This window comes from Oncorhynchus clarkii, chromosome 32, assembly GCF_045791955.1.
Source record: "Oncorhynchus clarkii lewisi isolate Uvic-CL-2024 chromosome 32, UVic_Ocla_1.0, whole genome shotgun sequence".
In the NCBI taxonomy this organism is placed as follows: domain Eukaryota; kingdom Metazoa; phylum Chordata; class Actinopteri; order Salmoniformes; family Salmonidae; genus Oncorhynchus; species Oncorhynchus clarkii.
Window position 1 is genome coordinate 15,698,814 of NC_092178.1, and position 20,712 is coordinate 15,719,525.

General features: G+C 45.1%; 1 protein-coding gene across 3 annotated transcripts in view; it reads right to left on the bottom strand.

The window, feature by feature from the left end:
• Positions 1–17,381: 17,381 nt before the first annotated feature.
• The window catches only part of LOC139392286 (neurabin-1-like), a 94,285-nt gene continuing 90,954 nt past the window's right edge, over positions 17,382–20,712 (bottom strand). For 2 of the 3 annotated variants that reach the window (XM_071140157.1, XM_071140156.1), the window contains exons 16-19: positions 19,949–20,068; positions 19,378–19,401; positions 18,889–19,071; positions 18,329–18,619 (exon numbers count right to left, since the gene is read on the bottom strand). In XM_071140157.1, coding sequence (XP_070996258.1) covers positions 18,407–18,619; positions 18,889–19,071; positions 19,378–19,401; positions 19,949–20,068 — 540 coding nt within the window. In that variant the 3' untranslated portion in view covers positions 18,329–18,406. Of the gene's footprint in view, positions 18,620–18,888; positions 19,072–19,377; positions 19,402–19,948; positions 20,069–20,712 lie in introns of all 3 variants that reach the window. The other variant, XM_071140158.1, reaches the window with a different exon arrangement.

Here is a 20,712-nt window from a genome sequence, read left to right on the forward strand (position 1 = left end):
TGATATGGGCATAAGATGGAGGGAGTGTTTGAACATAAAGATGAGGGCTATGGTAGTGGTGAGGACTATGGTAGTGGTGAGGACTATGGTAGTGGTGAGGACTATGGTAGTGGTGAGGACTATGGTAGTGGTGAGGGCTATGGTAGTGGTGAGGACTATGGTAGTGGTGAGGACTATGGTAGTGGTGAGTACTATGGTAGTGGTGAGTACTATGGTAGTGGTGAGGGCTATGGTAGTGGTGAGGACTATGGTAGTGGTGAGGGCTATGGTAGTGGTGAGGGCTATGGTAGTGGTGAGGACTATGGTAGTGGTGAGGGCTATGGTAGTGGTGAGGACTATGGTAGTGGTGAGGGCTATGGTAGTGGTGAGGGCTATGGTAGTGGTGAGGACTATGGTAGTGGTGAGGGCTATGGTAGTGGTGAGGGCTAATGTAGTGGTGAGGGCTATGGTAGTGGTGAGGACTATGGTAGTGGTGAGGGCTATGGTAGTGGTGAGGACTATGGTAGTGGTGAGGGCTATGGTAGTGGTGAGGGCTATGGTAGTGGTGAGGACTATGGTAGTGGTGAGGGCTATGGTAGTGGTGAGGACTATGGTAGTGGTGAGGACTATGGTAGTGGTGAGGACTATGGTAGTGGTGAGGGCTATGGTAGTGGTGAGGGCTAATGTAGTGGTGAGGGCTATGGTAGTGGTGAGGGCTAATGTAGTGGTGAGGGCTATGTTAGTGGTGAGGGCTATGGTAGTGGTGAGGGCTATGGTAGTGGTGAGGACTATGGTAGTGGTGAGGACTATGGTAGTGGTGAGGGCTATGGTAGTGGTGAGGACTATGTTAGTGGTGAGGGCTATGGTAGTGGTGAGGGCTAATGTAGTGGGGAGGGCTATGGTAGTGGTGAGGGCTATGGTAGTGGTGAGGACTATGGTAGTGGTGAGGACAATGGTAGTGGTGAGGGCTATGGTAGTGGTGAGGACTATGGTAGTGGTGAGGGCTATGGTAGTGGTGAGGGCTATGGTAGTGGTGAGGGCTATGGTAGTGGTGAGGGCTAATGTAGTGGTGAGGGCTATGGTAGTGGTGAGGGCTATGGTAGTGGTGAGGACTATGGTAGTGGTGAGGACTATGGTAGTGGTGAGGGCTATGGTAGTGGTGAGGGCTATGGTAGTGGTGAGGGCTAATGTAGTGGTGAGGGCTAATGTAGTGGTGAGGACTATGGTAGTGGTGAGGACTATGGTAGTGGTGAGGGCTATGGTGAGGGCTATGGTAGTGGTGAGGGCTATGGTAGTGGTGAGGGCTATGGTAGTGGTGAGGGCTATGGTGAGGGCTATGGTAGTGGTGAGGGGTGTGGTGAGGGCTATGGTAGTGGTGAGGACTGGTAGTGGTGAGGGCTATGGTAGTGGTGAGGACTGGTAGTGGTGAGGACTATGATAGTGGTGAGGGCTAATGTAGTTGTAAGGACTATGGTAGTGGTGAGGGCTAATGTAGTGGTGAGGGCTAATGTAGTGGTGAGGGCTAATGTAGTGGTGAGGGCTATGGTAGTGGTGAGGGCTATGGTAGTGGTGAGGACTATGGTAGTGGTGAGGGCTAATGTAGTGGTGAGGACTATGGTGAGGGCTATGGTAGTGGTTCAGGGCTACGGTAGTGGTGAGGGCTATGGTAGTGATGAGGGCTATGGTAGAGGAGAGGCTGTGGTGAAGGTTATGTGTTCATGGGTATTGTTCTCTGTTTCAGTGCCTGATGATAACGAGTGGAAATATGGGCGGCAGGCCTGGGAGAATCATTACTCCCAGATGACACAGGGGGTGGGAAAGAACCGGATATGTTTGTGTGTGTGTGTGCGTGCGTGCGTGTGTGTGTGTGCGTGCGTGTGTGTGCGCGCGTGTGCATGTGTGCGCGCGTGCGTGTTTGTGTGTGTGTGTGCGCGCGTGCGTGCGTGTGTGTGTGTGCGTGTGTGGGTAGCTAGCTACGAGACACTCCAAACTCACATGCGACAGGACAATTACAGTTCAATCCCCTGCAATTACTCCATCAGAAAGACATCATGGTGCTATAAGATATAACAGTACGTAACTAGAACACCCAACTGATGAATACTTAAGATAGAAGCTCCTCATAGAGAACCACAGATCCAGGATCATATTATCCTACCCCAATCCTGAACTTAACCACCAGGGGGAGGGGTGCTCTACAACAATGACAGAAATTCAACAAAAGGGCTCACCAAAAAAAACATACAAAAGGACTAATAATTTGAGGCAGAGAGGAGTACGTTTTTCTTGATAAGCCCTTTTAGTAACTTCTATAGTTTTTGTGATGGCAGTGGCCCGCAGGGAGAAGTCAGATGTCAAATTCCCAATAAGCTTTAAAATAGACGATGGGATATGGGGCACCCTGCCCAGTCTAGTACCCACCCTACAACTAGAGCACCTTTAAACACAGTCTAGTGCCCATCCTAGAGGACCTTTTAAACACAGTCTAGGGCCCACCCTAGAGTACCTTTAAACACAGTCTAGTGCCCACCCTAGAGGACCTTTAAACACAGTCTAGTACCCACTCTAGAGGACCATTAAACACAGTCTAGTACCCACCCTAGAGGACCATTAAACACAGTCTAGTACCCACCCTACAACTAGAGCACCTTTAGACAGTCTAGTACCCACCCTACAACTAGAGGACCTTTAAACACAGTCTAGTACCCACCCTAGAGGACCTTTAGACAATCTAGTGCCCACCCTACAACTAGAGCACCTTTAGACAGTCTAGTACCCACCCTACAACTAGAGGACCTTTAAACACATTCTAGTACCCACTCTAGAGGACCATTAAACACAGTCTAGTACCCACCCTAGAGGACCATTAAACACAGTCTAGTACCCACCCTACAACTAGAGCACCTTTAGACAGTCTAGTACCCACCCTACAACTAGAGGACCTTTAAACACAGTCTAGTACCCACCCTAGAGGACCTTTAGACAATCTAGTGCCCACCCTACAACTAGAGCACCTTTAGACACAGTCTAGTACCCACCCTACAACTAGAGCACCTTGAAACACATTCTAGTACCCACTCTAGAGGACCATTAAACACAGTCTAGTACCCACCCTAGAGGACCATTAAACACAGTCTAGTACCCACCCTAGAGGACCTTTAGACAGTCTAGTGCCCACCCTACAACTAAAGCACCTTTAGACACAGTCTAGTACCCACCCTACAACTAGAGCACCTTTAGACCAAGTCTAGTACCCACTGTCGTGTCTTTGGCTATGCCGGATTAATTGCTAAGACATGCTATTCTATAAAATAATTTATCCGTAATTAATATCAACTGATTGAGCTAATCATGTAAATGTAATTAACTAGAGAGTCGGGCACCACAAAATAATATTTATAGAGCTGTTATCTTCCGAATAAACTCTTAAAGATCCAGTAATATTTTACATCAATAGCAGTCAATATCAATCGTCATTTTACTTCAGTCTCATAATCTGAAAGTTGTAAATTCTTGGTTATCTGCAAGAACCCTGGCTAACAGTTTGAATCAGCAATACAAAATTGTGTTTAATTATTGATTTACTAAATACCTAACCAATCACACATAACTACATATACAAATAATTAATTATACCTGGAAAATTCTTTACGTCATAAAGGAAAACGTCCCTAGCGGGCGGAACAGATATGACAGCTTGTTACACAAAGGAAAGGGGGCTGGGTTGAGTGAAAGAGCGGGAAGACAGGAACAAAGGCGAAGCTGTGCTATCGTAAATACAGTATCTTATGCATTCTAAATTACCACCCATTTGGAAAAGGAAAATATTTACTCTGAGCTGCGCTTCAGTAGGTTGGTGGTAGATGGAAGACCTTGTTGCCAAACTGAGTCCTCTGTCCTTTGAAGAATGTCTCTGGTGGTCACTTGGATAAGTTGTAGTAACGTCGTTGTGTGGTAGATGGGATACTCTGTCTGTTCCTTCCTAACCTGCGTTTGCAGCTGCGGTCGCTAACTCAACGGCTAGGAGGTATCACTTCTGTCGTGAATAAGAGGTCAAAGTTCATACCATTCGCAACCACAGCTCATGCTGATGTTGGCTTCGTTCTGTAATTTTATCTGAACCATTCTGACATAGGATCGTCATCCTACCTCATTGGAATAGGAAGTTATGTTGTCGTCAAGGGCTTATATAGGAAGGGAGAGGAGGGTGTGTTTGAAAAGTTTTGTATTCAGGACATATTTTTAGCAGTTTTACATCAGTGCCTTATTACAAACAGGATGCAAGTTTTGGAATATTGGTATTCTGTACAGGCTTCCTTCTTTTTACTCTGTTATTTAGGTTGGTATTGTGGATATATACAATGTTGTTGATCCATCCTCAGTTTTCTCCTATCACAGCCAGTAAACTCTCACTGTTCTAAAGTCACCATTGGCTTCATGGTGAAATCCCTGAGCAGTTTCCTTCCTCTCCAGCAACTGAGTTAGGAAGGACGCCTGTATCTTTGTAGTGACTGGGTGTATTGATACACCATCCAAAGTGTCATTAATAACTTCACCATGCTCAAAGGGATATTCAATGTCTGCCTTTTTTATATTTACCTAATATAACTATAGGTTCCCTTCTTTGCAAGGCATTGGAAAACTTCCCTGGTCTTTGTATTTGCACATTATTAGCTTGACTGAAGGAGCTTACAGATAATTGTATGTGTCAGGTACAGAGAGGAGGTAGTCATCAGTCCATGCAACTTATTATGTGACTTGTTAAGCCAGGTCGCAGTTGTAAATGAGAACTTGTTCTCAACTGGCCTACCTGGTTAAATAAAGGTGAAATTAAAATGAACTAAGCACATTTGTACAACTGAATGTATTTAGGCCCTCTATATCAAAGGGGTTGAATACTTATTGACTCAAGACATTTCAGTTTTTAGTTTTTTGAAAAACATAATTAGACTTTTACAATATTGCGTGTAGACCAGTGACACAAAATCAACATTTTATATTCAGGCTGTAGCACAACAAAATGTGGAAAAAGTCAAGTCGTGTGGATACTTTCTGAAGGCAGCGTATGTAAGTGTCCAAGTGCATGCTCTAGGCTACTGCACATTTATGCTAATTTAACTCTCTTACCGTGACTGACAGGACTCAAGGACTCATACATTCCCACCAAAATGTTCTATTGTCTATCTATGGGGAAATGTAAACACAGATTGCAGTAGCCTAAATTAGATACAAAAAGAATACTAAATAAAACAATCTTAGATAACGCAGTCTTTATCAGAGTATTCTTAGAACTAAAGATAGCAAGTTCCTGTGATGATGTCTGTGCAACACTTCACAATCAAGTGGAAACACACAGAAATGTCTTGTTGAGTGAACTGCCAAGTAGTTGTCCTTTTGATAAGAGCACATGAGAGCATGTGCTAGTTGCTGGGTGAAATCCCAACTTCTAAAAAGAAACTGCAGTGGTGAGTCATGGTTACCCAGGGAGGGAGGGAAGGAGAGAAGGAGGGAGAGAAGGAGAGAGGGAAGGAGGGAGAGAAGGAAGGAGGGAGAGTCTGAAGCTGCAGTGAATCCTTGCTGTCACAACAACAGGACATCCAGTATTAATGTCTGAAAGAGGCTTCAACTGTCAGACTGAGACATCCATTAATCCAGCTGTCAGACTAAGACATCCATTAATCCAGCTGTCAGACTAAGACATCCATTAATCCAGCTGTCAGACTGAGACATCCATTCATCCAGTTGTCAGACTGAGACATCCATTAATCCAGCTGTCAGACTGAGACATCCATTCATTAGGCTGTCAGACTGAGACATCCATTCATCCAGCTGTCAGACTGAGACATCCATTAATCCAGTTGTCAGACTGAGACATCCATTAATACTATTCATTTTATTAAATTCCAACCATTACAATGAGCCAGTCTTCCTATAGCTCCTCCCACCAGCCTCCTTTGCCACACACACACACCGACCTGCATATTCAGTGACTGTTGCTGAGGGGGAGTATATAATTTTAAACACACACACAAGCACAGTACACACATCACTGATAGTTGCTTTGGGGAAGTACAGAATCCACCCAGTCTATTTCCCCTATGGTAGTGGAGAGGCTCTGGTCAGGGCTATGGTAGTATAGAGGCTCTGGTCAGGGCTATGGTAGTATAGAGGCTCTGGTGAGGGCTATGGTAGTGTAGAGGCTCTGGTCAGGGCTATGGTTAGTGGAGAAGCTCTGGTCAGGGCTATGGTAGTGGAGAGGCTCTGGTCAGGGCTATGGTAGTGGAGAGGCTCTGGTCAGGGCTATGGTAGTATAGAGGCTCTGGTGAGGGCTATGGTAGTGTAGAGGCTCTGGTCAGGGCTATGGTTAGTGGAGAAGCTCTGGTCAGGGCTATGGTAGTGGAGAGGCTCTGGTCAGGGCTATGGTTAGTGGAGAGGCTCTGGTCAGGGCTATGGTAGTATAGAGGCTCTGGTGAGGGCTATGGTAGTGGAGAGGCTCTAGTCAGGGCTATGGTAGTGGAGAGGCTCTGGTCAGGGCTATGGTAGTGGAGAAGCTCTGGTTAGGGCTATGGTAGTGGAGAGGCTCTGGTCAGGGCTATGGTTAGTGGAGAGGCTCTGGTCAGGGCTATGGTTAGTGGAGAGGCTCTGGTCAGGGCTATGGTAGTATAGAGGCTCTGGTGAGGGCTATGGTAGTGTAGAGGCTCTGGTGAGGGCTATGGTAGTGGAGAGGCTCTAGTCAGGGCTATGGTAGTGTAGAGGCTATGTTGAGGGCTATGGTAGTGTAGAGGCTCTGGTGAGAGCTATGGTAGTGTAGAGGCTCTGGTGAGGGCTATGGTAGTGGAGAGGCTCTAGTCAGGGCTATGGTAGTGGAGAGGCTCTGGTCAGGGCTATGGTAGTGGAGAGGCTCTGGTCAGGGCTATGGTAGTATAGAGGCTCTGGTGAGGGCTATGGTAGTGTAGAGGCTCTGGTCAGGGCTATGGTTAGTGGAGAAGCTCTGGTCAGGGCTATGGTAGTGGAGAGGCTCTGGTCAGGGCTATGGTTAGTGGAGAGGCTCTGGTCAGGGCTATGGTAGTATAGAGGCTCTGGTGAGGGCTATGGTAGTGGAGAGGCTCTAGTCAGGGCTATGGTAGTGGAGAGGCTCTGGTCAGGGCTATGGTAGTGGAGAAGCTCTGGTTAGGGCTATGGTAGTGGAGAGGCTCTGGGCAGGGCTATGGTTAGTGGAGAGGCTCTGGTCAGGGCTATGGTAGTATAGAGGCTCTGGTGAGGGCTATGGTAGTGTAGAGGCTCTGGTGAGGGCTATGGTAGTGGAGAGGCTCTAGTCAGGGCTATGGTAGTGTAGAGGCTATGTTGAGGGCTATGGTAGTGTAGAGGCTCTGGTGAGAGCTATGGTAGTGTAGAGGCTCTGGTGAGGGCTATGGTAGTGGAGAGGCTCTAGTCAGGGCTATGGTAGTGGAGAGGCTCTAGTCAGGGCTATGGTAGTGGAGAGGCTCTGGTCAGGGCTATGGTAGTGGAGAAGCTCTGGTCAGGGCTATGGTAGTGGAGGCTCTGGTCAGGGCTATGGTTAGTGGAGAGGCTCTGGTCAGGGCTATGGTAGTATAGAGGCTCTGGTGAGGGCTATGGTAGTGTAGAGGCGCTAGTCAGAGCTATGGTAGTGTGGAGGCTCTGGTGAGGGCTATGGTAGTGTAGAGGCTCTGGTGTGGGCTATGGTAGTGTAGAGGCTCTAGTCAGGGCTATGGTAGTGTGGAGGCTCTGGTGAGGGCTATGGTAGTGTAGAGGCTCTGGTGTGGGCTATGGTAATGGGGAGGCTCTGGTGAGGGCTATGGTAGTGTAGAGGCTCTGGTATGGGCTATGGTAGTGGGAGGCTCTGGTGAGGGCTATGGTAGTGGAGAGGCTCTGGTGAGGGCTATGGTAGTGGAGAGGCTCTGGTGAGGGCTATGGTAGTGGAGAGGCTCTGGTGAGGGCTATGGTAGTGGAGAGGCTCTGGTGAGGGCTATGGTAGTATGGAGGCTCTGGTGAGGCTTCTGCTGCCAGACTGTGACATACATTAATCAAGCTGTCAGACTGAGACAATCCACCATGTGGGACCAAAGAAGACCAACGCCCTCATATGTCATTATCACAATAGACTCACCAGTCTAAGATCAGGATATCCAGTTAGTGTGTTTTACCCAGTGCTAACCTCGACTGTAAGGCAGTGGTATGCTACTGAGATCAATACAATAGACTGAAGAAGGAGCACACCAGGCTAACCGCTAGGCTACACATTGTAGCGACCTTAACCCAACACATAGCGATCTCGTTAAAATGTTCGGATCTCTTGGCGTAACAGTCGCGGATCCGTGTTCCAATTCGTTATAATATGGAGGATAAATGAATGTCAGTGCATAATCCCTTTGAGAGTGATGATATCATCTTGAATCCTTTTTATGTATTTTTTATCTTAGACTGGTCCTGATATATGGTGCCTGATTTGTGTGCAACAAAGTTAGCACCATTTCGATTGGTTTAATACTGTATAATCCGACAATAAGGATTTGATACTGTATTTTGTGGGTTACCTTGTAGAAGGATTCAGGAATGGATGATTTCCACTGGTTGGTGGTTTGATGTGCTTGTCCTGATTTACACAGCACTGGGACACTCATGGCATGCCTGCCACTAGATGTCATTTTATAGAATAAAAAATATAAAAAATTACCAAAATTCTGGTAGTTTACTGGTTAACTTTGAGTTTCCAGTAATACCCTACCTTTGCAACCTTAGATGAGACAGCAAAACAAAGCAATTTGCATCCTAATGACAATGCATCCGACAAGGTGAACAATGCATCCTGCAATTTCAACCTTTCAATCAGATCATATTCAACTGGGTGAACAATCATATGAATCCAAGCCTCATGAGGGGCCGTATGTGTCAAGCGTCTCCGAGTGTAGTGCTGCTTTAGGATCAGTTTTGCCTTTAAGATCACAATCAATAAGGTAACAAGGACAGGGGAGATCTGATACTGGATCAGGACTCAGACGCTTGATACGGTCCCAAACCTCATCCGTCAGGGGTGACCTGGCCAGAACACCCAATTCCCTTTCACCTGCTCCATGATCCTGCAGCACGCGGCAGACCAGGTGGCGGTCCTCACAGTAGTTCTGTCCAGGTTCAACAGACCAGGTGGCGGTCCTCACAGTAGGTCTGTCCAGGTTCCACAGACCAGGTGGCGGTCCTCACAGTAGGACTGTCCAGGTTCCACAGACCAGGTGGCGGTCCTCACAGTAAGACTGTCCAGGTTCCACAGACCAGGTGGCGGTCCTCACAGTAAGACTGTCCAGGTTCCACAGACCAGGTGGCGGTCCTCACAGTAGGTCTGTCCAGGTTCTACAGCCAGGTGGCGGTCCTCACAGTAGGTCTGTCCAGGTTCCACAGACCAGGTGGCGGTCCTCACAGTAGGACTGTCCAGGTTCCACAGACCAGGTGGCGGTCCTCACAGTAGGTCTGTCCAGGTTCCACAGACCAGGTGGCGGTCCTCACAGTAGGACTGTCCAGGTTCCACAGACCAGGTGGCGGTCCTCACAGTAGGACTGTCCAGGTTCCACAGACCAGGTGACGGTCCTCACAGTAGGACTGTCCAGGATCCACAGACCAGGTGGCGGTCCTCACAGTAGGTCTGTCCAGGTTCCACAGACCGTGTGGCGGTCCTCACAGTAGGACTGTCCAGGTTCCACAGACCAGGTGGCGGTCCTCACAGGAGGACTATCCAGGTTCCACAGACCAGGTGGCAGTCCTCACAGTAGGTCTGTCCAGGTTCCACAGACCGTGTGGCGGTCTTCACAGTAGGACTGTCCAGGTTCCACAGACCAGGTGGCGGTCCTCACAGTAGGACTGTCCAGGTTCCACAGACCTGGTGGTGGACTGTCCAGGGCCCAGAAGGCTGCAGTGATCAGGGGAATCTCCTGGAGGGAGTTGACCGCGTCCACCTTGGCCCCGTGGGAAATGTAGAGAACCACCAGCTCAGGGATCGCCAGGCGCGTTGCCGTGTGTAAAGGTGTGTCCCCGTCTGGGCTTGTTCACAATGACCCCTGTAGGGAGGGAGGGAGGCATGGAAGTAGAAAATGCCTTCATAATCATCTGATTTTGCATTATCCAAAGACATGGCAACCTGAACATAACACGATTTGACCTGCACTGAACACTAGTATGCTTCATTCTATTCCATGTTGGTTCAACGTAATTTTATTGAAATGACGTGGAAACAACATTGATTCAACCAGTGTGTGCCCAGTGGGACAGTACAGTAGTGGTGTGTGTCCACTCAGAGACAGGCTGTTGACCCTCAATTACAGGGCCACACAGTGGCAGTGAGCGACCATACGGGCCACGTGAAGCTGGGTCTTCCCATTGGGCTTCCTGTTATTGCAGCAGCACCAGGGCTTTCTCCAGTGAGTTGTACATCACACAGGGAAAGGCCATCACTAATGAACACTCCAGCTTGTAGTCCGGCAAACAGAAACATAGAGCAGTGAAAACATACATTAAAAATATGAACTTGTTGCAATCATTATTGAGCCTACATTTTCCACCAAGAGTGTCTGAATGTCTCTTGCACATTCATTCACACTGCCTAATAGCAGGAGTATGTACAGTTGAAGTCGGAAGTTTACATACACTTAGGTTGGAGTCATTAAAACTCGTTTTTCAACCACTCCGCAAATTTCTTGTTAACAAACTATAGTTTTGGTAAGTAGGTTCGAACATCTACTTTGTGCATGACACAAGTCATTTTTCCAACAATTGTTTACAGACAGATTATTTCACTTATAATTCACTATATCACAATTCCAGTGGATCAGAAGTTTACATACACTAAGTTGACTGTGCCTTTAAACAACTTGGAAAATTCCAGAAAATGATGTCATGGCTTTAGAAGCTTCTGATAGGCTAATTGACATCATTTGAGTCAATTGGAGGTGTACCTGTGGATGTATTTCAAGGCCTACCTTCAAACTCAGTGCCTCTTTGCTTGACATCACGGGAACATCAAAAGAAATCAGCCAAGACCTCAGAAAGAAAATTGTAGACCTCCACAAGTCTGGTTCATTCTTGGGAGCAATTTCCAAACGCATGAAGGTACCACATTCATCTGTATAAACAATAGTACACAAGTATAAACACAATGGAACCATGCAGCCGTCATACCACTCAGGAAGGAGACGTGTTCTGTCTCCTAGAGATGAACGTACTTTGGTGCAAAACGTGCAAATCAATCCCAGAACAACAGCAAAGGACAATGTGAAGATGCTGGAGGAAACAGGTACAAAAGTATCTATATCCACAGTAAAACGAGTCCTATATTGGCATAACCTGAAAGACCGCTCAGCAAGGAAGAAGCCACTGCTCCAAAACCACCATAAAAAAGCCACAAAGATCATACTTTTTGGAGAAATGTCCTCTGGTCTGATGAAACAAAAATAGAACTGTTTGGCCATAATGACCATTGTTATGTTTGGAGGAAAAAGGGGGAGGCTTGCAAGCCGAAGAACCCCATCCCAACTGTGAAGCACGGGTGTGGCAGCATCATTTTGTGGGGGTGCTTTGCTGCAAGAGGGACTGGTGCACTTCACAAAATGTGGATATATTAAAGCAACATCTCAAGACATCAGTTTAAAGCTTGGTCGCAAATGGGTCTTCCAAATGGACAATGACCCCAAGCATACTTCCAAAGTTGTGGCAAAATGGCTTAACAACAACAAAGTCAAGGTATTGGAGTGGCCATCACAAAGCCCTGACCTCAATCCTATAGAAAATGTGTGGGCAAAACTGAAAAAGCGTGTGCGTGCAAGGAGGCCTACAAACTGACTCAGTTACACCAGCTCTGTCAGGAGGAATGGGCCCAAATTCACCCAACTTATTGTGGGAAGCTTGTGGAAGGAATTCCTGAAACATTTGACCCAAGTTCAACAATTTAAAGGCATTGCTACCAAATACTAATTGAGTGTAAGTAAACGTCTGACCCACTGGGAATGTGATGAAAGAAATAAAAGGTGAAATAAATCATTCTCTCTACTATTATTCTGACATTTCACATTATTAAAATAAAGTGGTGATCCTAACTGACCTAAGACAGGGAATTTTTACTCAGATTAAATGTCAGGAATTGTGACAACCTGAGTTTAAATGTATTTGGCTAAGGTGCATATAAACTTCTGACTTCAACTGTATGTTCCTTTACATTGTTATATAAGGTGGCACAAAGTGCAGGAGTGAATATACCTGCATGCATGAGGAGAATGACAACAAGAAGTCTATCATCTTTACATCCCTTTCCAACTCTATAAACTCTCCCTGTTCACAGTTTATATCTCTGTAAAAGCATCCTACTCAGTGTACTCTAAGTGGGTCTGGTGGAGGTCTAGCGCCCTCCAGTGGGTGGTATCCTACAGTACTCCTCTTTGCCTGTGTAAGCACTGTTGACAGTTAAATAACCCACCACACCCTATCTAAACAAATGCAAAGAACAAGGTAGCCACAAAGCTGCTACCAATGCCCTGAGTATCAGATGTAGCAGTTGGAGACTGTTCATTAGGTGTGTATAGAGTCCACAGAAGGCTGCTGAGGGGAGGATGGCCTTTATCTTGGCCAGGCCGCAGTTGTAAATGACAACTATGTTCTCAGCTGGCCTACCTGGTTAAATAAAGGTGAAATAATAAAAGAATGAGGGCCGGAATGGAGCCACCAGTCATTACCAGAGCCCGTTCTCCCCAATGAAGTGCGACCAGCCTCCTGTGCTAGAGTTAACACAATGCCCATACTATTTACAAGCTGATATGTGTGATCTATCAAATCCCCAACCAACCACACATGGAGGCCTACATTAGTCAGTCAACAGTGTCAGTAGGATACAGCTTTACCATGCGTGAATTTGATCACAACCATGCCTTTACCTTAGTTCCTGCATACTCCTACCATGCACAACCCTAGTCTGGAATCAAAACGGACTAGGACAACCATAAGCTAGCACAACCCTGCCTTGCTTGTATGAGGCCAGGACCATGTGTTTGTCCTCCACCTCTAGCAGCAGTGTAGAGTATCTCCAGGACCTCCACTTTGTTGTTGGTCTGTAGGGCCTCCAAGAAACGGCCTTGATCCTCCTAACAGTCTGCTGTCTGTGGGTCAGCAGCTCCTCACTGTTCCTTCTCTTCTCCTGGTGTTACTACTGCCCTCACAAAGGCATGGAGGCACCTTCTGATGATGTCATAAATGGTGCATCGTAGTAAGCTTACACAGACATCCTGGGGTTCTTCAAACAGCTACAGGACTAGCTCTGGTCCATCACGCTATGACAACAACGACGAGTTGCCTCCGAGTGTACTAGACTAGAGGAACGTGCACTATCGCCCTGGACCAGAGCTAGGAAGGGACATGAGAAAAATATGTAAAAGCTTTACCTTCAACATGTTGTTTTTTTGTACAGGGTTTCATAGTACGGTTCCAACATGAATAACGGGACGACTGCACGAGGCTAAACACAGTAAAAAAGAGGAAATGGAAAAAGATAGAACAATGACAGTGACTCTGTTCCATTTTATTCAGTGTGACAGATTCAACTTTTCAAAATGCAAAAGAGGGAGAGCAAAGAAAATTAGAAAAAAGAGGGGAAAAAGAAGCACAGCCTTTTTTTGTGAACTAATGCAGCTAGCCTAGCAGTCATGGTTATCTCTCAGAACATTCTCATGGACAGATCAACACCCCCTCAGCCCCACACAAACTGTACACAAGCTGCACACTGACGCAGTAGAAAACAAGGCTTCTTCAGGGATAATACAGCATATTGCTTTCAACTTTTACTGTACATACAAAAGTCATAGAGTGCTGTCCAACAGTAGACTGGGCAGGTGAGCGTTGGGAATAGGTTGGAGTAGTGTTTCGTCATAAGACCAGACGCTCTGTTATAAGAGTAGTACTGGACTAGATTGAGAGAAAGGATGCCGCAACTACAATAACAATGGAAGAGGAGGGAGATTTGCTCAGGTTATGCAATTTAAAATCAGGTTAATATACAAACTTCAATCATTGGTAATCACTCGATTTGATGATCATCATTTTCCTTTTTACAACACTTTATGAACATTTGTTTTAGAACTTTTTGGCAAAAGGGTAATCATACAATTACTTGATATTATAATGATGCGTTAATACACTAATGTTGCATAAGCTATTATAAACGATATACAAGATGCCTTGTTTTTAACATAAAATAATAAATCATACCATATAAACATTAATACCAGTGTGATCTAAGTGGCATTGCATGGAGGTATCATATTTCTGGCTCTTATCACATCCACCAACACACAACACAATTGCCTTTAAAAGGGTAGTTCACTCAGCAGTCAAGTTAAGATAGAGCACTTGCCTTTAAAAGGGTAGTTCACTCAGCAGTCAAGTTAAGATAGAGCACTTTCAGTAAAGAGAAAAAAACGTGATGATGATTATGTATTTTTTGGGGAGAGTGAACTATACTTTTAACCCCCATATGGGTTGAAAATGGCAGATTTGGGCGCTGATAAATGCCTAAATTGGAACGCAGTGGCTGTACAGTAACATGCTATACATGATGTCAGACCTCCGGCTCTACACTTCACAGCTCTGTATGGGTTTGACAGGTGTCCTAACTCGTGCCCCGTCCCTGCAGCTAATTGGGCAACGTTTTTGTCCGAGAGAGGGAAATGCTGTAAATTAAGAGAACTCTATGTATTCTGAAAGATGACACATTGAGGATTATAAATACTGCCTTGATGTCAAACAAGCAAGCCAAACACCTGTGAGTCTAAATGTGCACTTCACATTTCCATATCATAAAACTCAAGACATATACAGTGTCAATGTTTATGATCACTATGTTTGATGTACGGTTACAAGATGACATGGCGTTATACCCTGGGTTGTCCTGAACAGAATGAGCCTATGTTTGTCTGTTGTGAAGTAAATGTACCGCAGCACAGGCACCTGAATGCACACAACCCCTTTCTATGTGCACCAAAATGCTGATCTGTGTCCCTGAATTGCATTGTGAAAGCCTAACACTGTAATGTCGCATTTCATAATTTAGCTAGTCATGCTGGCAATAGAACAGGCTTTCAAATTATGCCCACTTGACCCAGATTGCGATTTATGGACCGTTTTTGGATTGCGTAAACAGTAATTCTGCGAGGGCCGGATGCAGGGATATGTTCCAAACGAAACAAGTGTGCTTGCTCTAGTTCCTCTTGCACAGGTAGGAGAGCAAAACAAAGAACGTTATATAGGGTGTCCAATTAAAAAGGCATATTTTGAACACTGGATATATAATGTGTAAATGTATAGATAATCCTCTAAGAAGTTATTGGAGTTTTTACCCACGTAGGATGTCCAGAATTGCGGTGACTCAAATCAATGGAGGCCAGAGAAAAAAAGTTTGACAAAATCTGGAAAATTGCATCACATCAGCTCGGCTGGATTCTGTGCAAAAATGAAGGCTACTGTCTACTTGACAAACTCACTTTCCCGTTGAACTCATCTTTCTTCTCGAAACATCGGGACATAAAACAATATAGAAGTCAGATGGATATCGATTTTGAAACATAACATGTAGTATTTTCATATTTTATTATAGACTTTTCATATTAATTCTTGGTTTTAGTAGATTTCTCTAAAAAACAATCGTATATCTTTGAAATGTCAACGGAGCGCCGAGCATACATCAAGCTTTTTACTTTACATTTAATTCAGTTCGCGTCACGCCAATTTAACTTTTTGCAACCCGCTGAAACAACTTTGACGAAGACAACCACAAAATGTAAAATCCTAAAAAGTTGTTATGAGAAACCTGCACCGCTGTGTCAACAGAGCTCGGTGTTTATTGACAGATGTGTTAGGTTATGAAATCCAACCTCTTTGATATGTTAGAGAAAGACCCCACTGAAAGATTCAGAACATGAATAATCATATTTGTCTTGGTACAAATGTATTATGTAACATAAGGAAGTGACATTTCATCACCAAAGCACGTTTTCTGGGCAGAGTGGCTGAACGCCCTACCTTATAGTTGAAGACTTTTTGAGTCATAAAAGTGCATTGGAATTACTTAGGAACTGTGAACACTTCAGAGAGGTGTGTGTCCACTTGGAGACACCGGTTAGTCCTCTCACTCAAAGCTTTGTAATTGTTTTGTCTTATGTTGCACCTACCCCACATTACTCCATTACAACAGCAGCATCACCATCATGGAGACATTTCAATGGCTATACAATGTATGTAAACATGAACAAATGATGATTCCAGCATTCTCTCAAACAGCTTCACGAGGTAGTCACCTGGAATGCATTTCAATTAACAGGTGTGCCGTGTTAAAAGATCATTTGTGGAATTTCTTTCCTTCTTCATGCGTTTAAGCCAATCAGTTGTTTTGGGACATTTGTAGGGGGGTATACAGAATATAGCCCTATTTGGTAAGGTGTGTCCAAACTTTTGACAGGTACTGTATATATTTTAGATCTGTCCTCTTAAACCTTACTGTACCTCCGCAACCCCACTTTGAGAACCCGATTTAGAGAGTATCAGAAAGAGGTTGAAAACAGGTTGATGAAACTATGTTCTCTTTGAAATGTCATCGTCCTGTTTTTGGAGCAGGGTCTGGTATGTTACAAATTCATGGAACTGTTCACTTCACACTAAGTGGAATCAGTCCACTCACTAAGTCCTTAGTCATTCATAGTGTGAAGTGCTCTAACGCGATGCAGAGGCCAGTTTACTGTTAGCAAACTAAATAGTTTAGTTCATACAGTAGTTGGAATTCCAGTGTTGAGATCTCCATTGTAGTTCCAGTAAGGAGTATAAATACTTTTTCCTCCCACAAACTTGGTTCTTATTCCAGTAAAACTTGTCTATTCAATAGACTTCAGTTCCTCTTGAGTAGCTCCAGTGTTGCCATCATTCTCAAGTAGTAGGAGTCAAGGAGCAGGCCTGACCCCTAGAGTGGTGAGATCTGGATATTGCCCCACCATCCACTACACAGACCTGACCCCTAATGGTGAGATCTAGGTATTGCCCCACCTAGTGGTTAGATCTGGGTATTGCCCCATCATCCACCACACAGCCCTGACCCCTAGCGGTGAGATCTAGGTGTTGGTTGCCCCACCTAGTGGTGAGATCTGGGTATTGCATTCACTATCCCCTACACAGGTCATTTGTAGAGTATGTGCTTCATCAGAACTATGATGGGAAGATTCAGATTCCATAAATCCATCGATCTATCTGCACATGTTCATTTGCTAAAAAATGGCACATTAGACTTCTCTATATGATCATATATGTACATTGTCATGATGTCTAAAGGTGTTTTATATAACACATCATAAAAAGAGGAGGAACACAGATGGGTGTGAAGCTGATATATTTGGGGGTTTCTGTTTTCCGAATGAATAAATAAACCTGAATTACAGTAAAATAAATAATATGTAATGGAGGTGGAGGTTTGGAAACACTATGACAGTGTTTCCAAAACATGGTCCTCAGGACCCCAAGGGGTGCACGTTTTGGTTTCAACGAAATCATCAAGCTTTGATTATTGGAATCAGCTGTGTAGTGTTAGGGCAAAAAACAAAATGTGCACCCCGTGGGATCCGTAGGACTGAGTTTGGGAAACGCTGCACTACGAGGATGTACAATGAGATGAAAGGTAGGCAGGTGGGTGGGCAGCATCTTTACTATCCAACTGTCTGGTCATTTTGGTATTTGTTCGGTGGTACAGTAGCGTGACGGCCTCCAGCGCTACAGCCTCCAATAGTAGTTCACTGAACTCCACAGCCTGAACTCAAGTCCTGTTAGGTGTTATACTAGAGATATTACAGAAAGGAGGAGATGGGAATCGCATTGGGCTATGAATGGAGGAACGTATAACAGCAGACTGTTAACCAATCGCATTCACGTTGTCATGCTGCATCACGCTGTTGCTAAGCAAATCATCACGCAATTCTCAAAGTCAGGGTATGAATCGAGAAACCTGCCTATCTTCCTCAAAAGTACGTAATGTCACGATTCCAAAGCTATACGATATTACACAGAACAAGTTAATTATCTCACATCTCGGGAAAAGATTTGCAATGTTGGGTTTTTGACCCAGCACCCAATTGAGCTCTCCTTGTCCCAGAATCGCCCCGAGAATGCACCACGAGCCCATTGACGACACATGGGCAACGTACACAATGAGCATTAATACGATTCCACTGGAGTTTCCCCATCTCCTCCTTAAAAGTATCTCTGGTTATATCAATTGACATATCACATAATACATCTGATATTTTAGCTCAGTGGTTCTGGTGACTGTTTCTATCCCTGGAGATGCTACTTTGTAGTGGTTGTTGGTAGACAGACAAGGAGAGGTAGGTCTTAAAGCCGTGGGTTACTTTGCTGCGCCCCCTGCTGTCTCGGAGTGGCCCTTGCTGCTGGGTTCGTGGGCCTGTTTCTGTTGCTGCTCCAGCTCTTTCTTACGGAGCTTCTCTCGCTGTTTGTCCAGTTTCTCCTGGTTCCTCCGAGCCTTCTCCATCAGGACCTTGAGGTCCTTTGCCTTCTTCTTGATCAGAGCCCGGTCCTGGGAGGAGGCAACGCCAAGGGTCTGTACACCAACACACACACACAGGGCAAGGGTCAGAGATCGGGGGGGGATGTGAGTGAAGAGATACACATGCAGGGAATGCAGCTAGGGTCTAATAAAATACATCACGAGCTGTAACAATTTTAGCCTGTTTTTTTACAGTTAATATCTTTGGCCCAAAGCTTCAGGGTCAACTGTATAGTGTGGTGCCCTATAGCGCACCTCAGATTGAATCCCAAAGTAACTAACACAGCTGGATATGCACATTTACACAGGTTTCAGCTCTTTACCTTGAGCTCAGTACTGTCCAGCTGCAGTAGCTGGTCTCCGTCTACGTTCTTGGCCATGAAATCTGGGATGTACTGCTCCAGGTTTAGTCCCATGAGCCAGCGGGACACCTGCTGGGAGGTCCACTCTGTCACAATGAGGTTCTGCCACTGGTGCTGCTTGGGGCACTGGCCCCCATCTAGGATCTAGATACACACACACACACACGTTTGGAGGTATACAAAGATCCAAGCTTTCTTAAACAATTATTTCTCTCTCCACATGAAGTGACGAGAGCGAACACATAGTGATGGGTGATTTAAAATGAATAATTTCGAAATGTTTAGAATAGGTGTTGACAGCATGCTGAAGACTGAACATCACATAAGAAACATGCAGTCCCAAGGTTTTGGAGTATCTACCGGTATGTTAAAACAATATGAGAATTATTGATGGATGGAGGCGTGTGATGTAAACACATTTCCTTTTAGCCGTTCAGAGCCAGATCCTACCTCCTCATCTATCATATCCAGACTCTGAACATGGCAGCACGGGGGACAACGGGACAGGAGAGGCCAGTCAATACAAAAACACAGTAGCTCGCAATGATGCCCTTTTTACAGGCCTACAGGGCAGGGTCTGCCAAACTCTGTCCTGGGCCCCCTGGGTGCATGTTTAGTTTTTTTGTCCTAGCACTACACAGCTGATTCAAATAACCAACTCATCATCAAGCTTAGATTATTTCAATCAGCTGTGTAGTGCTAGGAAAGAAACAAAACATGCACCCAGGGGGGTCCCAGGACCGAGTTTGGGAGACCCTGCTACAGGGTACATACAAGATACAAAATGGCTGAATAGTGAACCTACCGTTGCTTACATCAAAGTTAGTTAAATGTAATATAAGTTGTAAGGAATTGTAAGGAAGGAAACAGGTCATTCGAACACCATTGTTACACAGTCCGGACACTTGGCATGGCAGGAGCACTATGTGGTGAAATATAAGCACTTCAAATATAGTTCAATAACTACTGCTTGTTGATACTGGGTTGAAACTTTATGTGAGATCAAATCTTTGTTTCTCACCTCGTCTGAGGAGAGCACCAGGGTGTGTGAGCGACCGGACATCTTGGCTTCAGTCAGCAGACCACTGACCTCCACTGAGCTGCTACTGCTGACACTCAGATCATCCTTCACCACAGGAACCTATGGAGAACAACACCATGCAGAAGTCTATTAGTCCTTAGTCAAAACATTGTTTACATCCAAAATGGCATCCTATTCCCTATATAGTGCCCTATGGGCCCTGGTCAACAGTTTGTGGGCCATTTCATGCCCAGACTTTTTGTTTTTACCTTTATTTAACTAGGCAAGTCAGTTAACAACAAATTCTTATTTACAATGACGGCCTACCCTGGCCAAACCTGGGCGCCGCCCTATGGGACTCCCATTCACGTCCGGTTGTGATACAGCCTGGAATCGAACCAAAGTCTGTAGTGACACCTCTAGCATGGAGATGCAGTGCCTTAGACCGCTGCACCACTCAGGAGCCCATCTCACATATTGTATTCCCCTCTCAACACACAGAAATTCATTTTTGTTGTGTGATGTTTTTAATCCAAAGCAACTAAATTCCATTGTTGATGTAATTTGCTGCTGATTACAAAATGAATAGATGGACTAGACAGGACGGACTGTTACATACATATTCTGTGGACTTATCGCTAATTCAGAGACATATTGTATTATTCAATGATGTGACGTAATGAAATATAACTTTGATATTATACTGCATTATTAAGCAATTTTACTGTGGTTTGAGTTGTTGTTTGGGGATCTGTAGCTGAACT